Source organism: Betta splendens, chromosome 16, assembly GCF_900634795.4.
Source record: "Betta splendens chromosome 16, fBetSpl5.4, whole genome shotgun sequence".
Lineage (NCBI taxonomy): Eukaryota > Metazoa > Chordata > Actinopteri > Anabantiformes > Osphronemidae > Betta > Betta splendens.
This window is the reverse complement of record NC_040896.2, coordinates 10,144,937-10,168,573: the sequence shown is the minus strand read 5'-3', so window position 1 is coordinate 10,168,573 and position 23,637 is coordinate 10,144,937. Positions and strand designations below refer to the sequence as shown.

The 23,637-nt window shown below is 40.6% G+C and overlaps 1 protein-coding gene and 1 long non-coding RNA gene across 15 annotated transcripts in view; one reads left to right on the top strand and one right to left on the bottom strand.

Annotated features, from left to right (window-relative positions):
• grik3 (glutamate ionotropic receptor kainate type subunit 3) overlaps positions 1-18,463 on the top strand; it is a 65,303-nt gene extending 46,840 nt beyond the window's left edge. Inside the window, exons 10-16 of the mRNA XM_029130487.3 lie at positions 1,281-1,484; positions 5,728-5,951; positions 9,248-9,366; positions 14,420-14,637; positions 16,709-16,934; positions 17,169-17,419; positions 18,131-18,463. Of these exons, the coding sequence (XP_028986320.1) occupies positions 1,281-1,484; positions 5,728-5,951; positions 9,248-9,366; positions 14,420-14,637; positions 16,709-16,934; positions 17,169-17,419; positions 18,131-18,325 (1,437 nt within the window). The 3' untranslated portion in view covers positions 18,326-18,463. The remainder of the gene's footprint in view (positions 1-1,280; positions 1,485-5,727; positions 5,952-9,247; positions 9,367-14,419; positions 14,638-16,708; positions 16,935-17,168; positions 17,420-18,130) is intronic.
• The window catches only part of LOC129603124 (uncharacterized), a 179,541-nt gene that overhangs the window by 102,169 nt on the left and 53,735 nt on the right, over positions 1-23,637 (bottom strand). For 5 of the 14 annotated variants that reach the window (XR_008692769.1, XR_008692766.1, XR_008692774.1 and 2 more), the window contains one exon: positions 12,228-12,285. The exons of 7 other annotated variants lie outside the window; for them this stretch is intronic. This is a non-coding gene — a long non-coding RNA (uncharacterized LOC129603124). Of the gene's footprint in view, positions 1-3,025; positions 3,041-12,227; positions 12,286-23,637 lie in introns of those variants that run through there. 2 more of the 14 variants (XR_008692772.1, XR_008692777.1) reach the window with 1 other exon arrangement.

The following is a 23,637-nucleotide window of genomic DNA, read 5'->3' as shown; positions in this document are numbered from 1 at the left end:
AAACTTTTTGATCAAGTTAATTGGACAACTTGAGGAAAGTTTGTGGCTTACACGCTGTGTAAATGCTCTGTCATCAAGTATTTATAACTTAATATTTATGGGAGTGGACGTCCTAATTGTTCCGTCTTAGCACCGTCTTCTGATGGAAAACAAACAATTATTGTTTTAAAGGCGTTTTATTTATCTAGAGTTTGTGGAATAACTAAAAGCCTGCTTTGTGTTAGCACCGGTTGGTTTACACTGTTCCCTGCACAACTGGCAGTGCTGCAACAGACCACATCCCACATGATGTTGTATTTCTGTTGCCCTCACCTCTACTATGACCACCTCTGCTTTCCCCCATGAAAAGCAATTTCCTGAGGGAATAAAGACTGCTGCGGCTCCCTGTTTTCTCCTCTTTGACTGTATCTTTTTACTAAGTGCCACACAGGCTACAGTTGTAAAAACCCCGCACAGCAAGAGGTCACCTTCACTAGAGAATCAATTACTCTGCTTCTGAACCCGGTTGGTAAATTATGCATCTGGCAAACTGAACGCGATACATTGCATTATGCCCGTTTGCATGAACAGACCAACATGTTTTGCGACTCGCGGTAGGAAATGCGAGTCTGCCTGGCTCAGAAATGGCAACAGGCACTAAATAAGGGAAATAATTTATGAGCCATTCTGTGTTAGTCATTGTCACTGCAGGCATCAGCTCAGGTGCATCCCTCTGAGGTTAGTGACAATTGATGAAGGCGACATCGTGGGCATGTTCCACTTCGCTGCAGCGTTCTGTCCCTAATCAAGCCTTTATACAGCTAAAATTATGAGCAGCCAGGCAGGATATTACAGGCCAGTAAAGAGTGGCAGCTACCTGACCATAAAATGAACCAGCATGTGCACAAGCTATATAGGTCAACGCACAGCAGTATAGCAGTAGTGGTAGGTTTGGTTAGCTCCATACTACAGGGGCAGGATAAACATTCTGTTTGTGTGCATTAGAGCAAACACCGGTTACGGCTCCGGAATGTATTAGACGTCTACCGACAATGTAGTGTTGAATTAGCTCAAGTGTCCTTTCACTAATACATGAGCGTAAAAGAAAAACGCAGCCTTCTTTCATATTTTAACAGTCCCCGGATCCTCACGCTGAACTTGGATCTGCTGTCGCCGCATGTTAAACGCAACAGCGGCTCAACAGCTTAGATCGCTTTGCTTCAATTAGGTGCACGTGCCGAAACAAATTGAAAAAGCTGACCTCACCATTGCTTTTCATTTGATCTTTTGGGTCTGTGCAGGAGGAGCCATATGTCATGCTTAAGAAGTCTGACAAGGAGTTGCGGGGGAACGACCGCTTCGAAGGATTCTGCATCGACTTGCTTAAGGAGCTCGCCGGCGTCCTGGGCTTCACATATGAGATCCGTCTGGTGCCTGACGAGAAATACGGCTCCCAGGACGAGAAGGGCCAGTGGAACGGCATGGTCAGGGAACTTATAGAACACGTAGGTTTCCCTTCATGTTGTCATATAAAATATTCTCATGCTACAGTAGTCATATTGCACCTCTTTTCTATGAAAGACATCGCTTGACATTTTTGAAAACATGCTTGTTTGCTTTCCCACCACGAGTCAGATGCAAAGACTGACAGCAGTCAGTTCAGTAAATACAGCTGAAGGTAAGTGGAAGCTGGTAAACCTTTGCTCAGCAGTTGCCAGGCAACGACTCAACTCTAAAAAGTTTCTCATCAAGCAGCAGTTTTGTTTTAAAAATATGAAAGATGCAACTGTAACGAAAACACACAATAACACAAGGGTTCAGTCTTTATTCTAAGATAACAGGCTGCTAGAATAAGTGTTTTAAAGGCGTTTAATCTTTGATATCTATATGAATAGTCCCAGACCTTACTTTGGCATCTTCACAATTATGCAGGCATATTGTGAAAACCTTTCACATCAACACACAAACGTCCAGAACCATTCCACTGAGCTGAATTGCAGGTTCTGTCCTTCACGTGGACAGTGATATAGTTATGACTGAGTACAAGTCAGACAGAGCCCACAAAGCTGTCAGTTACATTTATGGCACAATTATGTCAAGGTTGCCTAAAAGTTACAAGTGTACTGATGCCATACACAGAGGCTGGATCGAGCCTGTATGTAGGATGACCATGCAGTGCTGCATATATCGTAAGGATGCAGAAGAAAACACCAGCAATCATCTTACTGGAGCATAGCAGGCAATCACAGCTGTGTCAAACCCAAAGCCTCAGCGGCCATGAAACAGCCCCACATTGAAGTGATGGTGGCAATTCTCTGCTGGCATTTCATAAGTGCCCCTGTCAGTGCTCTCTCTTTGTCCTGAGCCCCATCGGGTCAGCGCTGTACTCAGCTGAAAACTTGTAATAGCTTAAGTGGCATTTAGTGCAGGGAATCGTATGGCAGGAGTCAATGGCTTGGTGCTGAAAGGGTTGGGAAAGGTGCTCTCGCACTGCAGCACTTTATTTCTCCATCCAAGCTTTTTGCTGGATCTATGTTGATAACAATAACCTTGAGGGGAACAAATGGATTAGTAAAGGCAGAAAATGCTGGCACGACAGGTAGATGCATGACTCCCTCATTAAACGGGACACATACGCTCACTGTGTTAGTCTGTAGGAAGAGCGTGCAGAGTCTTCTGCTTAGCTTACAAACAAAGACAACAAATGAGGGTTTGTGAGACGAGGTTTACATGCGATTGGTGAAGACTAAGCATCTGCTGATGGAGACCTGTTGAACACGGGGTGAATACACACTCAACAATGTCTAGTTCCAATATCTTCAGGTTTATAGCATTAAACGCAAGGAAATTATAAAGTAGCAGACAACCTGGACCATTTTAGTAAATAGCGGCAGAAGAGGAGATTCGAATCGGTACTGTTAGTTATTGCTTTTATTGCTTCTTATCGCATGAGCAAGGATGCATGACAGCTTCTTTGTGGCTTTTTAGTTGGTTCCATTTTGTGGTCTAGTGGCTTCCTTGCCCCTGCTGGTATAGATAAGCTGATCATGACGCAGCAGACCTGAAACATAAAGTTAAAGGCAAGCTCAAGAGATCTGACCCTGAAATGATAAGTGACGCCTACACGGCTATAGATTTCACAAGAGTAAACCACTGAAGAATTGTGGCTTGCACTGTATATTATTTTCATGTATTTGATACAAACTGCTTTTAATGAAATACTATATATTGTATGGATAAACAGCATTTAATGTCTACAACATGAAGAGCAATGACACATACAGTGAGTGTATGGCCATAGTCTGCATTTGTTTAGTTTGTCTGCCCCCCAGACAGACAGACAGACGGACAGACCGACCGTCCGTCCGTCCGTCCGTCCGTTATTTGGGATCAGTTAATATTGAGTAGGATAACGTCTGCTGAAAACTAGGGAAAATGTTGGTTTTATTCGATAAAATGATGCTGAAACATGAGAGTAACTACTGTATGGAGCCACTTACAGCACAGCCACTAATCGTGTTAAGAGGACAGAACTCAAGTGTATTAGTCAGTTGTGCGCCTTCATACATCTCTGTAACTCATCAAGCTCTGTCAAACAAAAACATCTGACAGAAAGTAGTGAAAATGCACAGTATGCGTGTGTTCTGTATTTTAGTATGAATTATACTATTATGCGATTTGCTCCCCATGTGGCTGTCAAGTGCTGTGATTTACTGCAGCATAATGTACAGCCCTTTATTTTCCCGCGTGTAGTCCCAAAGCTCATTGTTGGGAAGAGGCTAAATGATGCAACAGGCCTTGTTAAAGTTGATTTAGTCACAATAGACGTTCATTTTAATCATGCTGTGTCACAACTGTTAATAGCATGCTTAGCGCATCGTTTGTTTCTGTCATTGCAATTAATCCCCGCTCCAACACATGCGCTGCGAGGCTGCAGCCAGGGAATTCAGGTGTTACTGCACAGCAACTGTACAGGGCCGGGTTTCATGCTCACCTTGATTATTTTTCGTCTTTAAATTAATTGCTGTTGACTGCGAGTGTGTGAAGACCATCGTTTTTTCGACAAGCAGGACGACGTGGTAGTGAGTAGCTGAGCCTTAACGCAGGCAAGGTGAATCAGGAGCTGGACTGTGACGACAGCAAACATTTCCGATTCGCCTGCCAAAACAACTTTGAGTAATTCATTCTTCCAGCCTGCCACGCTCTGATCCTGCTGCTTATGCAAAGCAGCAATTTCTTGATTACACGCTGCACATTTTATTATTAGCCCTTTGTATAGTGTGAAGTGGCAATACATTATATAAAAGTTGAGATATCGATGCGGTTGCATACGAGTTCTGCGCATAAATGTCAAGACGCCAGTCTTTTGCTAACATACAAGCAGTATGAAATCGATGCGAGGCTTCTGGAGTGTGCAGATTGGAAATGTGTGCGTCATGCTGGCGGTGACTTTATGAATCATAAGGTGAGGAGGTCCAGAAGGAAACACCACTAAGCCCACAATCTGCAAACCCAGATAACACGCAGCACGCAGCAGGGCACTATCAGGTTATCTTGCTTGTGCCCAGTCTGTGTGCCTAAGCAGTGAGCAGAACAAGGCATGTATATTAGCCTACCCCAGAGACGCCCGGAATCGCATGCTGCTAAATCTTCCGGCTGAGTGGCAGGTTGGTTGAAACGTGCATTTGGCAGTGGAGAACACAGGGAGCAGTGTGTGATGTCCAAATTTGATAGTTTGAGGGAGACGACAGATGTACGGCAGGATGCGCTGCTTTTCCCGTCTTCCCACCCCTTCAGAGGCCGCAGTGAGTGTGTTTAGCCACAAACATGAGTCATGAGTCTGCAGCACAAGCCACAAAGTGGAAATGCTTTCTCTGGTCATTGTTTATTGCAATGTGGTGAATTAGAGGGAGAAGCTGTGGAAGGCATAGTGAAAACTTTACTATAAAACTAATATTATTACTATATTTTTAACTACTAACAATTATCCATTCACAAGGTGACGATGTGATTCCATGCTCTGAAGATGCAGTTTCTATTAAAATAAGGTCCCGTTGTTGTGCCTAAAGTAGAAAGAAAACACAAGACCCCGTGTTGCTTGGTAAAAGCGTTCCCCTCCCGCCGCTGAATGTAGGAAGTAAAGAAAGCCTCCCTTTGTGAGTTGTGTCGTTTCTCGGAGGAAAGAGGTATTGGAGCGTGAACCAAGCAGCTGGTTTCATTAACCTCCTGTCCAGCCATGGTGCAGGGAAGATGTGGAGGCCGCCAGTATAAATGGTAACCTTCTGAATATGGAGTCACACACATAAGAGCTCGCTGCAACGCATCGGTCACGCTCAGCTGTGTCCATTTCATGATGCTATATGGCGCCATGTGTCATTCAAGTGACACAAATGAAGATAATGGCTTTAGACAGAACCACATATGATAAATGAAGGCAATTTATTTATTGTCATTTTTTTCAACATACAGTAAAGCATCATCACTTCATCATTTTTACAAAGATGGCTGCAGCGATCAACTGAGCCTCAACCAAATCTGCAATGTGCAGATTTGCACTGTTGCGATGACTATATAAATTGTGGTAAATAAACAAATCAAAGTGTACATATTAGCTTAACAGCTGCTCTTTCATTCTACCCACATACAATAACTACACAGACCTACAACACTGAGTCAAGCACAAGTGAACGCGCTAAAAATCCTACTCCCAATAAAAAGCTTGCTTCATGTTTTATCTTTCTGCTACAGAGAGCAGACCTGGCAGTGGCTCCTCTCACCATCACCTACATGCGTGAAAGGTTTATTGACTTCTCCAAGCCCTTCATGAGCATGGGCATTAGCATTCTGTATCGCAAACCCAACACCACCAGCAACGGCTTCTTCTCCTTCCTGAACCCCATGACACCGGACATCTGGGTCTACATCCTCCTGGCCTACCTGGGTGTTAGCTGTGTCCTTTTTGTCATTGCCAGGTAAGTGTGCAGGTTTCCAGCTATTTCACTTATCACACCCTCATACATTTCTTCATGAGGCCTCACAAAAGACATAGCAATTTACAGTACTTACTTACTGTTATCATTGCAGGTTGTACACAAGCCAATTTCTCATATTGTGTGTTAGCTGCTGGGTAGTGATCATGGCACTTATGTCTGCATGGGCGCTCCAGAGCTCAGCAGTGAGGGGAGGAATACCAAAAAATCTGTATAGTTCATAACCCCAGTTGAGGAGCCCCATTCACTGAGTAATTTCTAGTTTCCTGTCTGTCTGAATTGCTAGAGCCTAATTGCTGATGCAAATAGGCATGGCTTACATTCAGAAGGACAAAAGGGAAACATACACCTGACATCAGAGGAAGCTATTTATAGATGAACATAAGCATTTGCACATTAAATTCCTAGTTGTGAAAAATAATAAAATCATTACAGATGTTTGCCTGGCTTAAAGCAGTTTTGCTCGCAAGTATTTTTTTAGGTGGTGGGGGTCATGAATATGATGAATTTCCTGTTAGTAACATTGTCACCATTTCCTGCTGCTTCTCATGCAAAGTGGTGCTTGAGGAAGTTCTAGAAAAGCAGACGCTGAATGAGGTTCTGGGGCTTGAGAGCAAACAGCTGCACTCCTCTATTCCCCCGCGTTGTTGTGAGACCAAACAAATTCTGGAGTGGCTTAACATGAGTACAAAATCATCTTAAATTGTTGCATCAGTTTTTTTGGAGGCCGGCCTAGATAGCTAAATAGCTGCATCCCTAAAAGTGCACCATGTGAACGCAGAGCAGTGAACAATAAGAGGCCTACTTCAGCACAAGTAGGCAAATCTAAATGTTGGGCGGAGGTGCTAAAGCATCAACAACAATAGACGTCAAAAAACACTTTCCTGGTATATGAAAAGCTCTGGTTCACCATAATAAATGCACCTTTGCACTATTTGCTTGGCCAAAGAGGCATCGTCCATTGCACAGCTGTGCTGTAAATAACAAGAAGTGCAGTCTACTGTATTTACAAGCCTGTGGAAAACGACTGCAATCCTATATTTGCTTCCATCAGCCGTGGAGCGATTTAAGATGATGACGAGTGGAGAGAATTCATTTTGCCTCTGTCAAACAATCCATTACTCAAAATCTGAAGAGATACGACTGGAACAGAAATAAGAAATAAGCCACAAAGTAGAGATCGAGAGGATTTGTCTCACATATTGATGCAGATGAACATTTATGTCCCACTAAGTAGACAGTGACGGAGGCTCCTGACACTTTATACTTCTGGCCCACAGCACAGAAACTAGGTTTTACTTTCCGGTAAGTTCAGACTAATTATGCATAGACACAACAGGCACAACTGAGGCATGCATCTCTGTACTTTTAATGCAATATGCTGTGTTATTATATCAGTGGAAACAAGCATAGCTCAGTTACATGTCACTTAAACTTTGTTGATTCTACTGTACAGTAGATATACATTACTTATTACTTATGTGAATCATTTACAGTATGGTTTACAGGATAAATTCATTTCAAGACTTTTTAATGTTAAATCATGTAATTAACCATATAGTGCCTACAATAATATTGCCTACACAAAAAGCTACAAAGCTACAGGTGCTGTAAAAGTCTTGCTTACTTACAGTCAGTTTTTATTTCATAAAGCAGGTGGTTATCTGTGAATAAATGAGCGATCACTGATGGTGGGCTGAAAACTAGCTTGTTATTAGTACTACAGTAAATGATATGTAGCTTATGGCTTGTGACATTGTTGCATCACTTGGCTCAGAAAGCACAAATGTAAAGTCTGTAAATGGAAATGTGCTTCATGTAACGCGTTCCAGATCATCACCTCTGTAGACCAGTAATAGTGCTGTTTAGCAGACGTTTTTGTTTAAGGTTGTTAGAGTTAAGGTAGCAGCTAATGAGTTTCCTTCCCAAGAAAACAAGACGAGAACAAAGAATACGATTTCGAATCAGCATTGTTAAAGCTGTAGTCAGGAAAGTTCTCGTTTTGTGTTTTATTCCACCATGGCTTCCAATCTAACATTAAAGGTAAACAAAATGTGACCAAAGTAATTAGCTGGCATGGTATGAAGCAGCATATTAGCACAGCAACTGCCCAAGGCCTCACTGATGTCTGCAAATGTTATTAGGGACACATGAAGTAGAAACGTTAAGATAAAGGCTGTGAGATAGAAGCACAAGACTATTTTACAGAAGACCTTCTAATGCACAATGCAGAAACAGCTTTGAGGCAGCAACAACCTCTTATGTGTATTAGTTCAGATGTCTAATTGCCCAACTGAGATGAGAAATCCTTGAACGATGGCTGAAGAAAAAAAGCCGTATTGTGATTAACCATAAACTGTCTGATTGAAATAAGCTGTTGACATAGTTCTAAATATTTCTGCAGTATGTAATTACAGTGAAGTGTTTCCATGTCTTGAACAATATGAGTTTTACTCAATTGAATTGGTCGTATGGTCCTTCAGAACTGAGAATATGCAGGAGAGGATTCTGTATAGCGGACTCTGTTATTTACTTTGAAGTCTTGAGGTTTTCCAGCCTCATTAACACGTTCTTACTACATCAGCAAAATAACAGACTCAAATTTCAGTCAGACACTATCTTCTAATCTAATGGATTTAATTCAAGTTACGACATCTGTGTTTATTTCCAGGAATGCATTTTAAATTGGAAAAGTAGTAAATAGTGACATTTAGCATGTTTTATCTCAGCACCTGGTTCAAGGAGAGTGGGCAGCATTTTTACAAGGTGTCAAAATAAAGATGATATGGGTAGATGCAGTTTTATGGATTTATCTTTTTAAATTTTATTGCTGTGCTTCATTGGTCACCTTTTACTACAAAGCCTATAGAGCTTAGTGTGATTCCAAAGGTTAGGCTTGAAAATGAGAAAAGCTGATTTCGAAATATTTTGATGTGACATTTGATAATAAATGTTTTTTTATGTTTCACTAACACAAGTTTTGTTTTTACATCAGGTTCCACTGCCCCATTAAAGAAATCAGTTAATGCTACTTTAAGTCTTGCTTTGTAGCGCTGCCATCATGTACAAAGCAGCACTTTGTACAGCTCCCAACAATAGCTTTGTTTCTCTCAACTGATGGCAGCTGTAACTTTCAAAATAGCTCCAGCACTACTGTGCTTCCGTTTTTGAGATTCCTCTTAAGAAAGGTGTTCGAGCAGGATAAAAAGAGGATTGCCCTTTTTCAGATCTCATAACCGGCAAAGATTTTAAAAAGATCTCGTTCGTCTCGTTCCCAGATTCAGCCCGTACGAGTGGTACGACGCCCATCCTTGTAACCCTGGATCAGATGTGGTGGAGAACAACTTCACCCTCCTCAACAGTTTCTGGTTTGGAGTCGGTTCTTTAATGCAACAAGGTACGGAGGCGCGCACATCCTCTAGCCTGTCAAAAACAATACTATCACGCCACCCTCTTCCTGTGCACTGCCAGCTCCCACTTTCTGCCTCTTTAACTGACAAGCTCAGTGATTTCCATTCCGTGACTGTTTCATAAGACTTTACTTGTCAAGAACAACTGCGATGCTCTGTCTTACACGACAAAGGCAGGCTGTTGTCACCTACCTGCTGTTTAAAAAAAAGGAAGAGCTGGTGTCAGGCACTTGGCAGGTTAGGATGGAAAACATCGCTGCATGTATTTCCCCATAACACTGTCACTGGCCCTGCTCATAAGCTTCCCGAATGCAGGGACAAAAGGGTAAGTTGAGGAACATGTCTGACAAATGCCAACTGTCAGATGTGCTAGGACTTGCTGGTGTGATGTCTGCGGTGCTGTGCAACATCCTGTAGAGGATCCATATGCCTCACTCAGTCCAACCATGATAACACAAATAGCAACAGCACTGTTTCATACAAATGAACAGTATAATATTGCCACAAGTCATCTTTATTTGAATCCTGCACGACCACTCAACATGCACTCCTGAAGATAAATGCTGCAGATTTAAAAGTTTAATATTATACTCTGTAATGACATTTATATTCCCTAGATATTTATTTTATTGTTTAATATGTTTCCACTTGCTAGGTGTCCCTTTAAGGGATAGGTAGGCAAATGGAAACCCAGAAATACTATAATGAAGTCAACTGTGGAGGAACAAGACCCAAGTAATAAAATGTTTAACCTCAATGTAACAAGACAAATCAAGGAGGCTTAGTGAGACCCGGCAGTGGATCTGTGCCCGTAAGGATAGCAAACACATTCAGCAATTCATTAAGCACAGAAGCTCGGCAGCACTCTTGTGAAACTGCATACCAGCCCTGCCAATTTGCCTGTGCAGGCAGAGAGCTAGGAGCGTAGCTTCAGCGCGCGGCGACAGAGGGAGGGGGAGGACACAGAAAATTCGCTCGAAAACGGGGATTAGTGTTTTCCGGCCATCCCAATATTTATGTCCCTCAAGATTATTAAATGTATTTTAGAGAAACTACAAATCATTTTAAATAATATCTTGGTTTTTTTATGGGTTTCCTGTTTCTTGATTAGCAAACATAATTTGGAGCAGTACCCAAATGTCTTGACAGCGATATTAAACGCATGATTTGTCTGTGTTTAGAAGTGACACCCACTGATTCACCCATTCGTGCTACACCACCTTGTAACACATGCTGCACGGTGGTATCTGCAGCGAGGTGTATTTTGTCTGTGTCACATAAACAGACATCCCCGGCTTGTCTGCCAAACACAGTGACAGCAGCAGAGATGGAAGCCATTTCCTTGACATGTTTAAAATGCAAATGGACGCGTTTGAGGAGATCCAAAAGGGGGGAAAAAAAACTCCACCAGCTTGTCTGTGGGAGGGAGGTGTCATACACAACACACAGAACACAAAATATGAAGAGGTGCAAAAGCAAACACTTTGTATACTTCAAATGTGTTCCTGGGGGTCTCGCTAGCGTTTTGCTCACAACAAACATATGTCTGATCACTTCAGTAAATTGGTTCTCCCATGTAAAACAATGTTTGATTTATTAGCTGATGTATTCCCAGTCATCTTATTCTCCGGGTTATTCCTACATTATCACCCGGAGAGCATAAAACCTAAAACGTAACATTTGTATTAGATTTTTTCTATGCAGGAGCTAATCTGTGGTCGCAAGAAGCTCAACATGTCACTTCGCTTCTTGAGATGCAGATCAAGTTCTACATGCAACAGCAATTCATTCATGAGTGTCACCATTTATTAGCAATTAAAAGAGGCAAAAGCTTCCGTCTCTGAAAGGGAGGTTTTGTTTGATGACTCCACAGAGAGAACGCCTAAGTGCAGGTAATCATTCTCATGACTTCTCTTATGCAGAGTTGAAGCTTTGCGGGTGGGGAGAAAGGCACCAACGCCTCACGTTTAGCAAGATCAAGAGTACATCCACACAAAGTGGCTTTTATTTCAATAGACGACTCAAAAATCCTTATTGGATGCAAATTATTCTGTTGATTTATTCATTTACATTTAGTAATTTGCCAGACGCCATTATCTAAAGTAACATACAAGTAAGAAGCAATGCAGACTGATCTCCTGTACAGTAATGTATCTGCCCAGAAGAAGTTGGGCTACTGAAAAGGCTCAGCAGAAAAAGTCCCTTTCCCAGTGCTGTTTAGCTAAAAGTTATCTGTGTATTCAAGTATTAACTATGAATATTTATACATTGAAGCAGAATAGTTAAAACATCAACTGGAAACAGCCTAAAACGCAATTTTCTCCTTGATATATAAAACATAAGACCAGATGAGAAAATAAATCCATCAGGAGTTAAAAATACAACAGCACAGATCCTCAGATCTCAACTAGAAAAATCTTAAAATGTCAAGTCTACTTTTCACATTACATAAAGACGAAATTTCAAACATAAGTTTTGAGCCATGTTTTTTCTTTTTATGTTATTAAAGTTGCCAAACAGATATTTCACGTAGTTGAATGGTTGGTTATTTAGAATTCAAAAGGGTACCAATATCAAATATTTATTTTTGAGTAAATTGTGTTAATACTGTAACCCTGATACAAATATTATCTAACAGTATGAATTGCTTAGTGTGTTTTTGTTTTACCTACAAATGCTGTGTACAGTAATCTAATTTAACATACAATATTTAATAGGTTATTGCTGAACATGTTAAGTGCTTATGGAATATTAACATTACAACAGAAAAGTATGTTTACAATGTACTATTCACACTGGTCGGTTCATTTTTTGCAGTATTTACCACTTCTTATTGCTGGTATCTTACCAAGCCCAGAGGAGTCTGCCTTCATTTGGTCTCATGGTCAGAACCGTGACTGGTTGTTCTGAAAAATGTCAGCACAGCCTCAGTCAAATTTCAGCACAACACCCCCACAGCGCTTGGCACAATACAGTCAAAATAATAATAAAAATGAATTACTTTTGTGCACATCTTTGGATTTCAATTTAAAACTGCATCATGATGCCATGAGTGTTGGTTAGTTGATGCGATAAAATTAGTAAAACATTAAACTGGATATTTCTTATGAGACTAGACCAGTAGTGATACAATGTCCGGTGTCTGAAGTAGTCTAACGTGAGCATGGAAGTTCTGGGGACCCAGGACTGACTGGCTGCATTATTTTATGCGGCCAACATGATTAGATTACATCAAACAAGATTACCCATTTGCTCAGGTACAAGGACATGCATACTGGAAACACTACATACAGTACAGTAGGCTCCTGAGTAACAGACATTATTATCAAGCACAAAAAAACCCAGAATGCTGTACATGATGCAGACAGATCTGAGAGTTAGACGAGAATTACTGGTAACCACTCTAGCATCTGTCAGGTAATTCTAGACTGAAAGCAGGGGGACACAGTTGGCGCTTCATATGAGGAAGATTGATTACAACTAAATTCCTGATTATCGTCTTGCCAGGACAAATCTCACAAGGCATTTGCACTTTTGTGTTTTCCAATAGCAGCCATTTACAGCATCCCTCTGAATAAGCAGTGCAGCACTCAGTGAGATGGATTTGAAGGCTTGGTTACTGAAACAGCCTCAATATCCTTCCTGAAAGAACGTGTTTTTTTAAGAGTCCACCTTCAACTAAACGTATGGCATATTGACACAGTTTTATTTCCTTGGCACTCTATGACTGTTTTGCTTTTTGTATTTATTAGAGTGTTCTGATGCAGCGCTATATACCGCTCCCTGCTGACAACAGCGCTTTATAGTGTGGGATTCAATCGAGTTACCCGTTGCTTCACTTCATTTGTAGCGCAACAAGAGAATGCATCTGGAGCTTCCCTCTCTGAAGTCACAGTGAATTAAGGCGTGCTACTGTCTTCTCTTGTTTGTAACCACGAAGAGTCTTTGTCAAACCACAAAGGACAAATCCAATCAAATTTGGTGGAAGAGGTTAAAGAGCTGACCACTCTGCCCACCCACCCCTCCCCCTTTGTGGGCTTGTTACTCTTCAGAATTGCCCTCATAAATCTTCTCAGTAAAGTAACAGGGTGCACAAAGCACAAGGGTATTTTAAAGGTTGTCAGAGATGAGATATAAAGTAACTTTAACACCAGTGAGTGAGCCATTGTAAACAGAGTATTACTAAGCAGAGGGCCACTCAAAGTCAAGGTAATACTAAGGCCTACAGTACTGTCAGTCTGACCAGAGCTCGATTTCTCCTTTTCCTGCTTTTCAAACACAGGTTGTGATGAATTTGTTGTGAAATGCAGTTGTGTTCATCCAGTAAACCTGCTGAGTTTGACAACACTGTCAATCATTGTGTCAAAAACAGTACATAAGTAATAAAAAAAAGAACTGATGATCTGAAATTGGCTGATACTGAGCCACTCAGAACCCAACTCTTATGTTAGTAAAACTTTTGAGTTGTTGGCATTAGTAACTGCTAACTTAATGCTGACAGAGCCTCAGTAGAAGAAAGTTAAGTACATTTATTAGCTCCAAGTTTAGTGCCGTACTTGAAGGGTTGTACATGAAGCTGTCAGAGAATATTTGAATTGTCTTGAATAGCTTACTTTCATATTACATTAAATAGTGATAGAAGCAATACAGCACACTAGTTTCCCTTTCTCTTTCATTGATCTAAGTTAGATCTCAAACGTACAGCGTATGGTGGAACTAACTTGGCGTCACTACCTCTGTGTAATCTATACACTTTTAAGCTCGTCTGCCTAACGTAGAAGCCTGGGCAACGCTCACTTCTGCTTCCTCTGAATGAGCAGCTCAGAGTTTGGCTAAACTGCCAAACTGGCTTCATTTCCTGTTTCCTCTGTGAGGGAGTACCTTAACCAACACCAGTGCCACTGCCAAGAACATTTGCAGGCTAATTAACAAAAATGCAAGTGGCCATGTTTCTACATTTGTTTAATTCAGCTACAGAATTGGCAGGTACTCTTTTAATCTAGTTAATTGCTTAATACACTCTAACTCTGCTCCAAACAGGCTCCGAGCTGATGCCCAAAGCCCTGTCGACTAGGATCATTGGCGGGATCTGGTGGTTCTTCACACTCATCATCATATCATCCTATACGGCTAACTTAGCAGCGTTTCTCACTGTGGAGAGAATGGATTCACCAATGGACTCAGCTGATGACATTGCCAAGCAGACAAAGATTGAGTACGGCGTGGTCCAAGATGGTGCAACCATGTCTTTTTTCAAGGTACTGTATAGTGCACTAATCACAAACCTCAAGATTCAACTTCTGTGTTCCTCCATACTTATTTTTTTTATTCCAGAGCCTCACTGTTTTTACCTGTAGGCCTTTTAATTTTATTTTTTTATTTTAAGCCTTGCTTTAGATGCTTCTGCTGCTACTGAATAACAAATAGAACAGAGTTACACTTGGAGTAAGAAAATGAAAGCACTGCAGATTTCTGAAAAATGTTTCTTCCAAAGCATCCATCTACCCTAGTTTTTATGCCCTAAAAGTTTGCAGTTGAGCCCATAAATAGTGTAGATATTGTTCATTTTGTTGAAAGTCTACTGGATCTTTCCGCTTTGCGTTATTTTTCTTTTCTCATCCCTAATTTAAAAACTGGTGGCATCTATCTGTTAATTTGTAGGTATTAAATGCAATGCTAAACATTATCTGAACATTTCAGTTCGTCTTTCTCTGCACTTTGATTAAATCTGTTTGTGATTGTCAGGTCATAAATAGGACACACAGGTGCCTAATTACCTCAGAGTGGCAAGGCTCCACGGCCCTCTGCTCCCTCTTGCTCCTACCAAAAGGCCTAATGATGTGGACCCAGTGAAGCAGGAAAGCATGATAAATACTGAGCAGTGCTGGGAGTGTATAACGACAGTGCAGATGTATGCAACTGGATGGTTTTGGTCCAGAGGTGTCAGAGACTACATCAGTCAGTTTTTGTTTTCAAATCTACTTAATGTGCTGTGAGTTTGAGATTAAGAGTCCTTTTAGAGAACTAGACTGACGAACAGATGGTTAGGTATGAGCCAGATGTTGTTGTAAGGCTGCAAGTGTAAAGACGACTAGTCTGATGTGTTTTTGTGAACCGGCGCCAGATAAATCTTTGCCTGTAGGCTTTTGTTACAGTTTTTGTAGCGGCATTTAACTTGTGTGAAGAATTTAGTCATTTGCTAAACACTAGATTGTTTAGCAAACAACTCCCACATTTCAAGACAGACTTACTGTTTTAGTTTGAACACAGCTTCACAATTTGATTTGATTTAAAAGTTGTTGCTTTTGGTGGTTGCTGTACGTATAGTAGTAATAGACTGGCCAAAAATATAAAAAAGATGAATGCTATTGACTTAGTTATTTTTTGCAAAGCTATTCAAGCCAAAAACCAGCCTCTGTATTTCCTACAGTCACGTGCGTCCCATAATATGCATCCTAAAGGCCAAACACACCACAATGCTGCTGTAACTTCTACTGTTGACGAGGTGACACAAGACATTATGGAAACAATGTTCAACCATGTGTCAGCGGCGTATTGATACTGACACAACAAGCACACTGAATTACAAATATAATGAGAGGTTTGTGGCCACTGCAGACGAGGAGGCCGTCGTGTAACCCTGAAAGGCCCCTGATGACGGCGTTCTGGTAAACTGCACATGTAAGCAGGCCAACTGCGTCCACGGATAACAGCTTCTACCCACTGTACTGCTGAAGGACTGAAAACAACTGGCGTGATTGAAAGCCATTTTGCTTCGGGAGCAGAGGGAAGGGATCTATAGGTAGACCGTTCTGACGAGACAGTTTTTGAATTAGACTTGTTACACAAACCAGCATCAGCTGCACCAAGTTGCCATGTGGCCCTTTTTTTTCCTGAACTACGTAAAAGAAGGAAATAAAAAAAGAAAAAGAAAAAACTCACTTGACACAAACAGACCCCTGTGCCAGCTGCCAGAAAGGTATTTCCATAGAGTTGCACATAATGGAGGTTATCTTATTATAGCACCATTCACAATTTGAAACGGTTTAGAGTCTTTAGACAGTAATTACCTAGGATTAGACATGGAGTAAACGTGACCTTATACAAAAATGCACAAAATACAACATAGCTTGATGCAAGACTATTAGAGAGGGATTCTACTACTAAGGCTTCAATGGCACTTACCACAATGAATAAATATAGCACAAATCTGTAAGTTACTGTCCTTCAATCGGGACATACTGTAGTTCTGCTCTAGTTCCGACATGCTTGACAATATTTAACACAGAGCAGTGATGTTTTATTCCCACTCTTTCCATCCCTCTACAGAAATCTAAGGTTTCCACTTTTGAGAAGATGTGGGCCTTTATGAGCAGCCGGCCGAGCACATCGCTGGTCAAATCTATTGAGGATGGGATTCAGAGGGTGCTAAAGTCAGACTACGCGCTCATTATGGAGTCCACAACTATAGATTACATCACCAGGAGGAACTGTAACCTGACACAGGTGGGAGGGAACATTGACAGTAAAGGCTACGGCATCGGCACTCCTCTCGGTAAGACCAGCGGCTGACCAGAGAACATCTGAGGCCTATGTAATAAAAATATTCAGCTTTCTCATGAGTTACTGCATGTGATGCTTTTTTAAGGATAAGGGTGAAGAATTGCTTTTTAGACACACGGCACACCATTTTTCAGACAGTATGCCTCAACATGTTTATGAACCTTATTATCACAGCATCCAGCTGGCGTTTCCTCCAAAGTAAAACAAGCCTTATGTTGCTTTTCAGGGTCCCCATACAGGGACCGAATCTCCATAGCAATTCTTAACATCTTGGAGGATGGGCGCCTCCACATGCTGAAAGAGAAGTGGTGGAGTGGGAGCAGCTGCTTGGATGAAGAGCGTCGTGAGACGGGCCCCATGGGTATCCAGAATCTGGGTGGTATATTCATTGTGCTGGCATCTGGCCTGGTGCTATCTGTTTTCGTGGCAATAGCAGAATTCATCTACAAGCTGAGGAAGACTGCAGAGCGCGAGCAGGTATATGTCCTGATAAATCACTCGCAGAGTGCCATATTTTCTCACCGTGAGCTCTCGCCTCGCATTTGGATGGATTGAAAATGTATCTATCCCTAATTCAATTAAACCCCTGTAGGGTTGCAGTATTTTCATCCTTGATTTTAGCAAAGAAGTTGCTAAGCATGTCTATTTTATTATGATACATATTCCACATAGCTTCAAATCAAGTCTGTGCTCGACTTGTGGCTTTCAGTTCAAACATTTTCTAAAAGGATTTGCATGCCACTGGCTAATCTGTAGGAGGTCTTGGCTATAACACTACAACATTTACTTATTTTAACAGACATAATTGCTAAGTGGAACATAGAGAATTAATCCATTATTAGTCATTGGAGATGTCAGAATAGCATGAACTCTTAACTGCTGTAAATTACTAGTTTGAGTCATGCTAAGTGAGCGCTGCATGCTCATGCACCATTCTGGTTCAGTCCTGACACAGCAGTAGTAATGAACTATGAGCAGACTGTGGTAGCTTTGGTGATGCGATGTGACATTGCTGACAGCCACAGACACAGACACACACACAGTGGCATCAACAGTGCATGGATGTTATATTGTAATGCATTTCGCAAACAGCTGTCAGAACATTTTTAAGCTAAGGTATTTACCCCCCCATCCCTTTCCCCTCCTCCTTTTCTTGCACCCTTTGCCGTGTACTCCCTTTTTGCCCAGAGGTCTTTGTGCAGTGCCATGGTGGACGAGATCAGACTGTCCTTCACCTGCGAGAGGCGGGTGAAACACAAGCCTCAGCCTCCAGTTATGGTGAAGACGGATGCAGTGATCAACATGCACGCCTACAACGACCGACGACTCCCGGGAAAGGACAACATGAGCTGCAGCACTGGGATGACTCCCGTGTTCCCATGACAATATGTTCCCCCCAGGGCAAGACCTTTCTGAGCAATGTGTCAGGGGCAGTGCCAGAGACTAGAGACAATGGCATAGATGGGATCACCCGATACACCATTAACCACAGTGACATAGGGACACTAACAAAACATGGGCAACTCAAAATGTCAGCGTCAGCCACACAGGTATGACAACATTCACCATTGTATTCCACAAGAAGTAAAGGAAATTTGGGGGAAGGATCTGTGAAGTCAGTATACCCAAATAATCAGTTTCAAGTCTGATGTTTACGTGCGCAACAACAACAAAAAAGCAAACAAAAAAAGAAAACACAAGAGAACCCACAATGTTCGAGAAGTCCTCCATCAGTGAAAAGACAATGATGAAAAGAATGGCAATAAATATAGTAGATGACGATACAGGAGAGGTGAAAGAGCAGCAGTTTTCCTAAGTTTTTTCACACATGAAAATTATGATGCCGACTTGTTATCTTTAGCTTGTTGATTTGCTTTTGACAACAGAAAATATTGTTACCTCAAACGTGTTGTCTAGGCTCACATGGGTATCTTGGGTCAAGAGCTGCAGGGCATGAGACGAGACGTGAGATGGGTCACAGGGACATCGATGGTAACTTGTAGGATATTCATTCAGTATCTGCAGTATTGTCACTCGTGGAAAATCGTAGCGAGAGAAGTGTTCAGCAGTAAATGTAAGTTTGTTAAAGCCGTGATGTGTAATTCAATATATTGTTACACACTTCTAATTAATAATTATTGCAAAGCAAACCTATCATGGGCATTGAGGAATATCAAAAACAATACATTCATTCTTGATAATTGGAGTGTGTTCTACATTTATAATTTTATAAATGATTAAATATTAAATCATTTCAGTTGCCCAGTCAGTCAGTCAGTTGCTGACCATTTAACTGCAGTATGGACCACTTAGCATTTGGGACAAGACTCATACTGTGTCCAGTGTAAAACAAGTTGGATTGGTACAGTATAAATGAGATTATGAACCTTAATGCGTAAAAGTCTTTTCCAACAGCCACAGATAATATCTATCCAAAGAAAATTGCATTTGGCAGAACTGTGGATTGTGTGTGTGGCAGCTGTGAGCCACCCACCTCAAAATACTGAGCACCTTAATGTGAAAGTCATGGTTTAAAACATGACTTTGGTCCTGTCTAATACAAAACAATTACTGTATAAAAAGGTTATGAATCGATTCCAGTGGTCTAAGTGAATTGTTAAAAACAGTAGCAGTGGTAAAAGACTGGGTGCCAGACATTAGTGAGCATTTCTTTCTGTATTTCAGGCAAGATAGGAAACTACAACCTCAGAATCAAACTGCGTTTCCCAATTAATTGTGACATTTCCATCAAACGATAAGTCTTTGTCAATGTGTGGCTGTAGACCACTAAATTCCCCAAGAACATTTGAAAAGATCCAGTACTTGACTTGGTATTGTGATCTAGAGTCTGCAATATGTAAACTAGATAAGGAATTTGTTTTAATAGAGAACAGAAAGATTTGAAGGCTAATTAAAAATCAAGCAACAAGAAGCAACGACTTTCTTAATTACCTGACATGGGCAGATTTTCCACGCTAGTGTGGACATGCAGTAAGACAATGTGGTGGACAGGCAGAAGATAGAGGACTATTTTGTGTGTTAATGTCGACTTTAACGTCTCTCGAGCAAATGTATATTTTCAGCAAGTGTCATGTTGTGGGAAGATTCGAGGAGTCTGTGAGCTGCTGTCACTTGGGAGCTAAACAAAGAAACCTCTGTGAGGTTTATGTTGTCAATACATTAAATAAAAAAAATCAATGATTAAAAGAAACGTCAGTCTGTAACATTTAGCATTGGTTTGGTAGAGACTCAGTCACTGTACTGTTTAACGATTCCCTTCTGCAAAGTAGAGTATGTAGATAAGATCAGAAGGAGAAAATGTATTTTGCTAAATTTCTACTGGTATAAATGAATTCTGTTCACAGTAAATGTTATAGATGCTATTTATTTCATTATGTTACCTATGTCCTTAACCCTACCCCAGTTCCAAAGCCCAAAAATCTGTTTTATTTATTTAAGAAAGATGCATTATATTATGGTATATTGGATTATTATCATCCAGATGGGAACCTTTATGTAAATCTTCTTTTATGATATATTTTCTCGAGGTAAACATGAAATGGAAATGCTGAGCTTCCCCAATATTTTAGAAGGCACCCCTAGAGTAGGGTTTATCTTCTATAAGTGGACCTTTAGTCGTCTCAGAATCCAATTAGGATCTGGTCCTAACCACAGCCACAAATATGTGGTTACACAATATTATATTATTGTTACCCTCCATGTACTGTAGCTTTTCATGCAGGTGATTTAGAGACACGTGTCTTTGTATTTCACTTACAGTAAGTAATATGTGGAAAGAACTTAAAAACATCAGAATCCAAAAGGTATTGGAATTACAACAGGGTGTTTGGTTTGACTGTTTCAGTCAGTTTGGTTACTGAATACATAAAAGCTTTTTTTATATAAATTAATGTGAATAATAATGTCATTTTACACAACTGTATGAAATGTGAGAGAAAAGTAATGCAAACTGTAAGCAACATAACTTGTGTTCCATTAGCGTGTGTGATGAGTTTTGATTTTCCAGCGGTCACAACAGTATGCCTCTCTGTTCAGTTGCACAGCTAATATGATTTGGCAGAAAACCTCTCAAACAATATGATAAATATGTTGGTGCCAACCAGGGTTTTCTTTGTGGACATGGAGAATTTCTATGAATATAGTTTTTGTAAGGTTTTGTAAAAAAATAAAAGAAAAGATTTTGTTTTCCTAGTAACTGTATGTGTTAAACCTTAGAATAACCGACATCAGAGTAAAACATGGGGTAATTCAGTAAAATATATAGAAAAGCTATTGAATTATTTTCCTTTTAACACACTGTGAATAATTCAATTGTACAGTTTGCTGTATGGGTTATATGAAGTTTTAAATAAAAAATTCAAACTATTAATTTTCCTGTTGAGCTACTGATTAAAATTGTCTGTCTTGTAATGCTGAGTCATCTGACAAGACACAGTCAACACAAACCTGGACTTTGGCAAAGTGACAATGAGGCAAACAAGGTTAATATCAAGTTCATGTTGCAGCTGTTACTCAGGTTGAACGACAGAACAGTCAATGCCATATTGCTCTTTATTAGATATTTATTTTTATTTATCTTTATTTTTCAGACAGATGGGAAAATAGTTACAGTATCTAATAAGATGCAGGTCAGTAACTGGTTAGTGCCCGTGATAAGCACTACTGTACTGTATGTGGAAAGATATTTTTGTACCAATAGAGGCTGAACATAGAAGTAACTTAAATTACTTTTATTCAACCAGAAGGTTTTGGTATTTTGTGTTTCTCACCAGAAATGACACAGGCTTCTCCCAAAGGATAAAGACAATGTAAAAAAAAATATGTCATTTTCTAAATCACTCATTGGTTCTCAATATTCAAGCCTTCAATCTAAAATTTCCTACTGTATAATTGCTGACCAGCTTTTTGCATGTCTCTACTGGAATTTTTGCCCAATCATCTTTAGCAATGAGCTTCAACCCTTTCAGGTTGAAGGGTGTCCTAAATAAAATGAGCAATATTTTTTTCCCACAATGATGCCTCTTTGAGCCCGTGTTATTTTTGGTCAAAAAACACTCGCTGGTAACTTAGTTACAGAAATTTGTCAGAGGTATAGTATAAATAATTTTAGGCTGACCTGTATAGTATTATTTGTGTAGAAAACAGATATAACGTGGAATACAATATCACCTGCATGGTGAGGCAGTTCAGGGCTTTCACATAAAAAAATGTTCAAAAAGTAGTAATAGTTTATATTGTTCAAAAGATGTATGCTTGAGACATGAGGTGACGATAAGATTGACCTTGGTGCAGTTGAAGCGGCAGACACACAAAAAAAAAAATAAAACACGGGAAACCCCAGGCCGTGGCGTTGAGGAGCAGCAGGCGCATAATGAGCGATGGGCAGAAGCCTCGCGCCTAATGGGAAGATTTATTATCTCTCACTATCAATTAATCCCTTCAGGCAGACCGAGACCAGCAGGAGCGCATCAGAACTATGTAAAAGAGAGCGAGAGAGGCAGACTGAGATCAAGGAGGGCGCAAAAAGAGATTTGAGAGGACACAAGAGTGGGGCAAAATGAAAAAAGATGAGAAAAGGGAACAAGCCACAGGGTAAGACTGCTCAAGAGCTGCACAGAGTCAAAGGACTACAGGTTAAAGACAACGTGATAAACAAGTTATATTCGGTAATAAAACATGAGCACTGAAAGACAAAATTAAAAATGGAAAGTGAACCCAACAGCGTTTTAGGAGACTTGAACATGATAGAGAATTTAGAAGACACATACACAAACCTTTGCAAATGTGTGCAAATATTAGCTATACTATCACTGTGAAATCGAAGACTGACGGTGGAACAATATTAACAACAACATAACAAGTAGGTCAAAAAATGAAAACTATCATAAATTATTCTATGAAAACTAAAAGAGTTAATTAAAAGCTTCACTTTTTTCAAAGGCAGTACGAGTATGAGGTTGAACTTAATTATGTAAGAGTGGCTTTTAAGAAAAAGGACAGTTTTCCTTTTTATGATTGAAAGTCTGTGTTGAATGTATTGTTAATAGGTTGCAGCAAAGTGTAGAACCATAAACTACTTATCCAGAGTGGTTTTACATAGTGCTGTGAATAGCAGCGGCAGTGAATGACTACATGACTTTGTGGTACCTTTAGAGATCAGAGTTGTTGTTTTTTTATCCGGTGTATTTCATCGTACTAGATATGAGGAGCTGCAGGAGGACGTACAACCTAAAGCTGGCTGCAAGTGTCTCTGCTCACAGGAGGCTTCCTCGCTCTGTCGCTCATGCACGCTTGTGGCTGTTTTACTGTGATGGTACACGTCCAGAACAGGGCTTTTTTTGATGACCTTGACTGGGCCGACAGTGGGTGATGTTTTGCTTGACACTCCAGGGGGATGTGCCGGACCCTGATGGCTGTGCATCATTGACTCATTTAGGGGTGAATGAATGTCCGACCCATGCACCGCCCATCTCTGTGGGCCCACTGGGGGACAGACCCATCTTAGCTGAATCTGCACTGGAGGAATGGGCTATAGGAGGACCAGTGTGCACTGAACCTTGTTATAGGCAATGTCATCATCCCAGAAAACTGAATTCCCTCTAGGAATTGATATGTAACTGTGCAGGATACAGCTGAAAAAAAATAATAAAAATACTCAAAAAAGAAATAAAAGG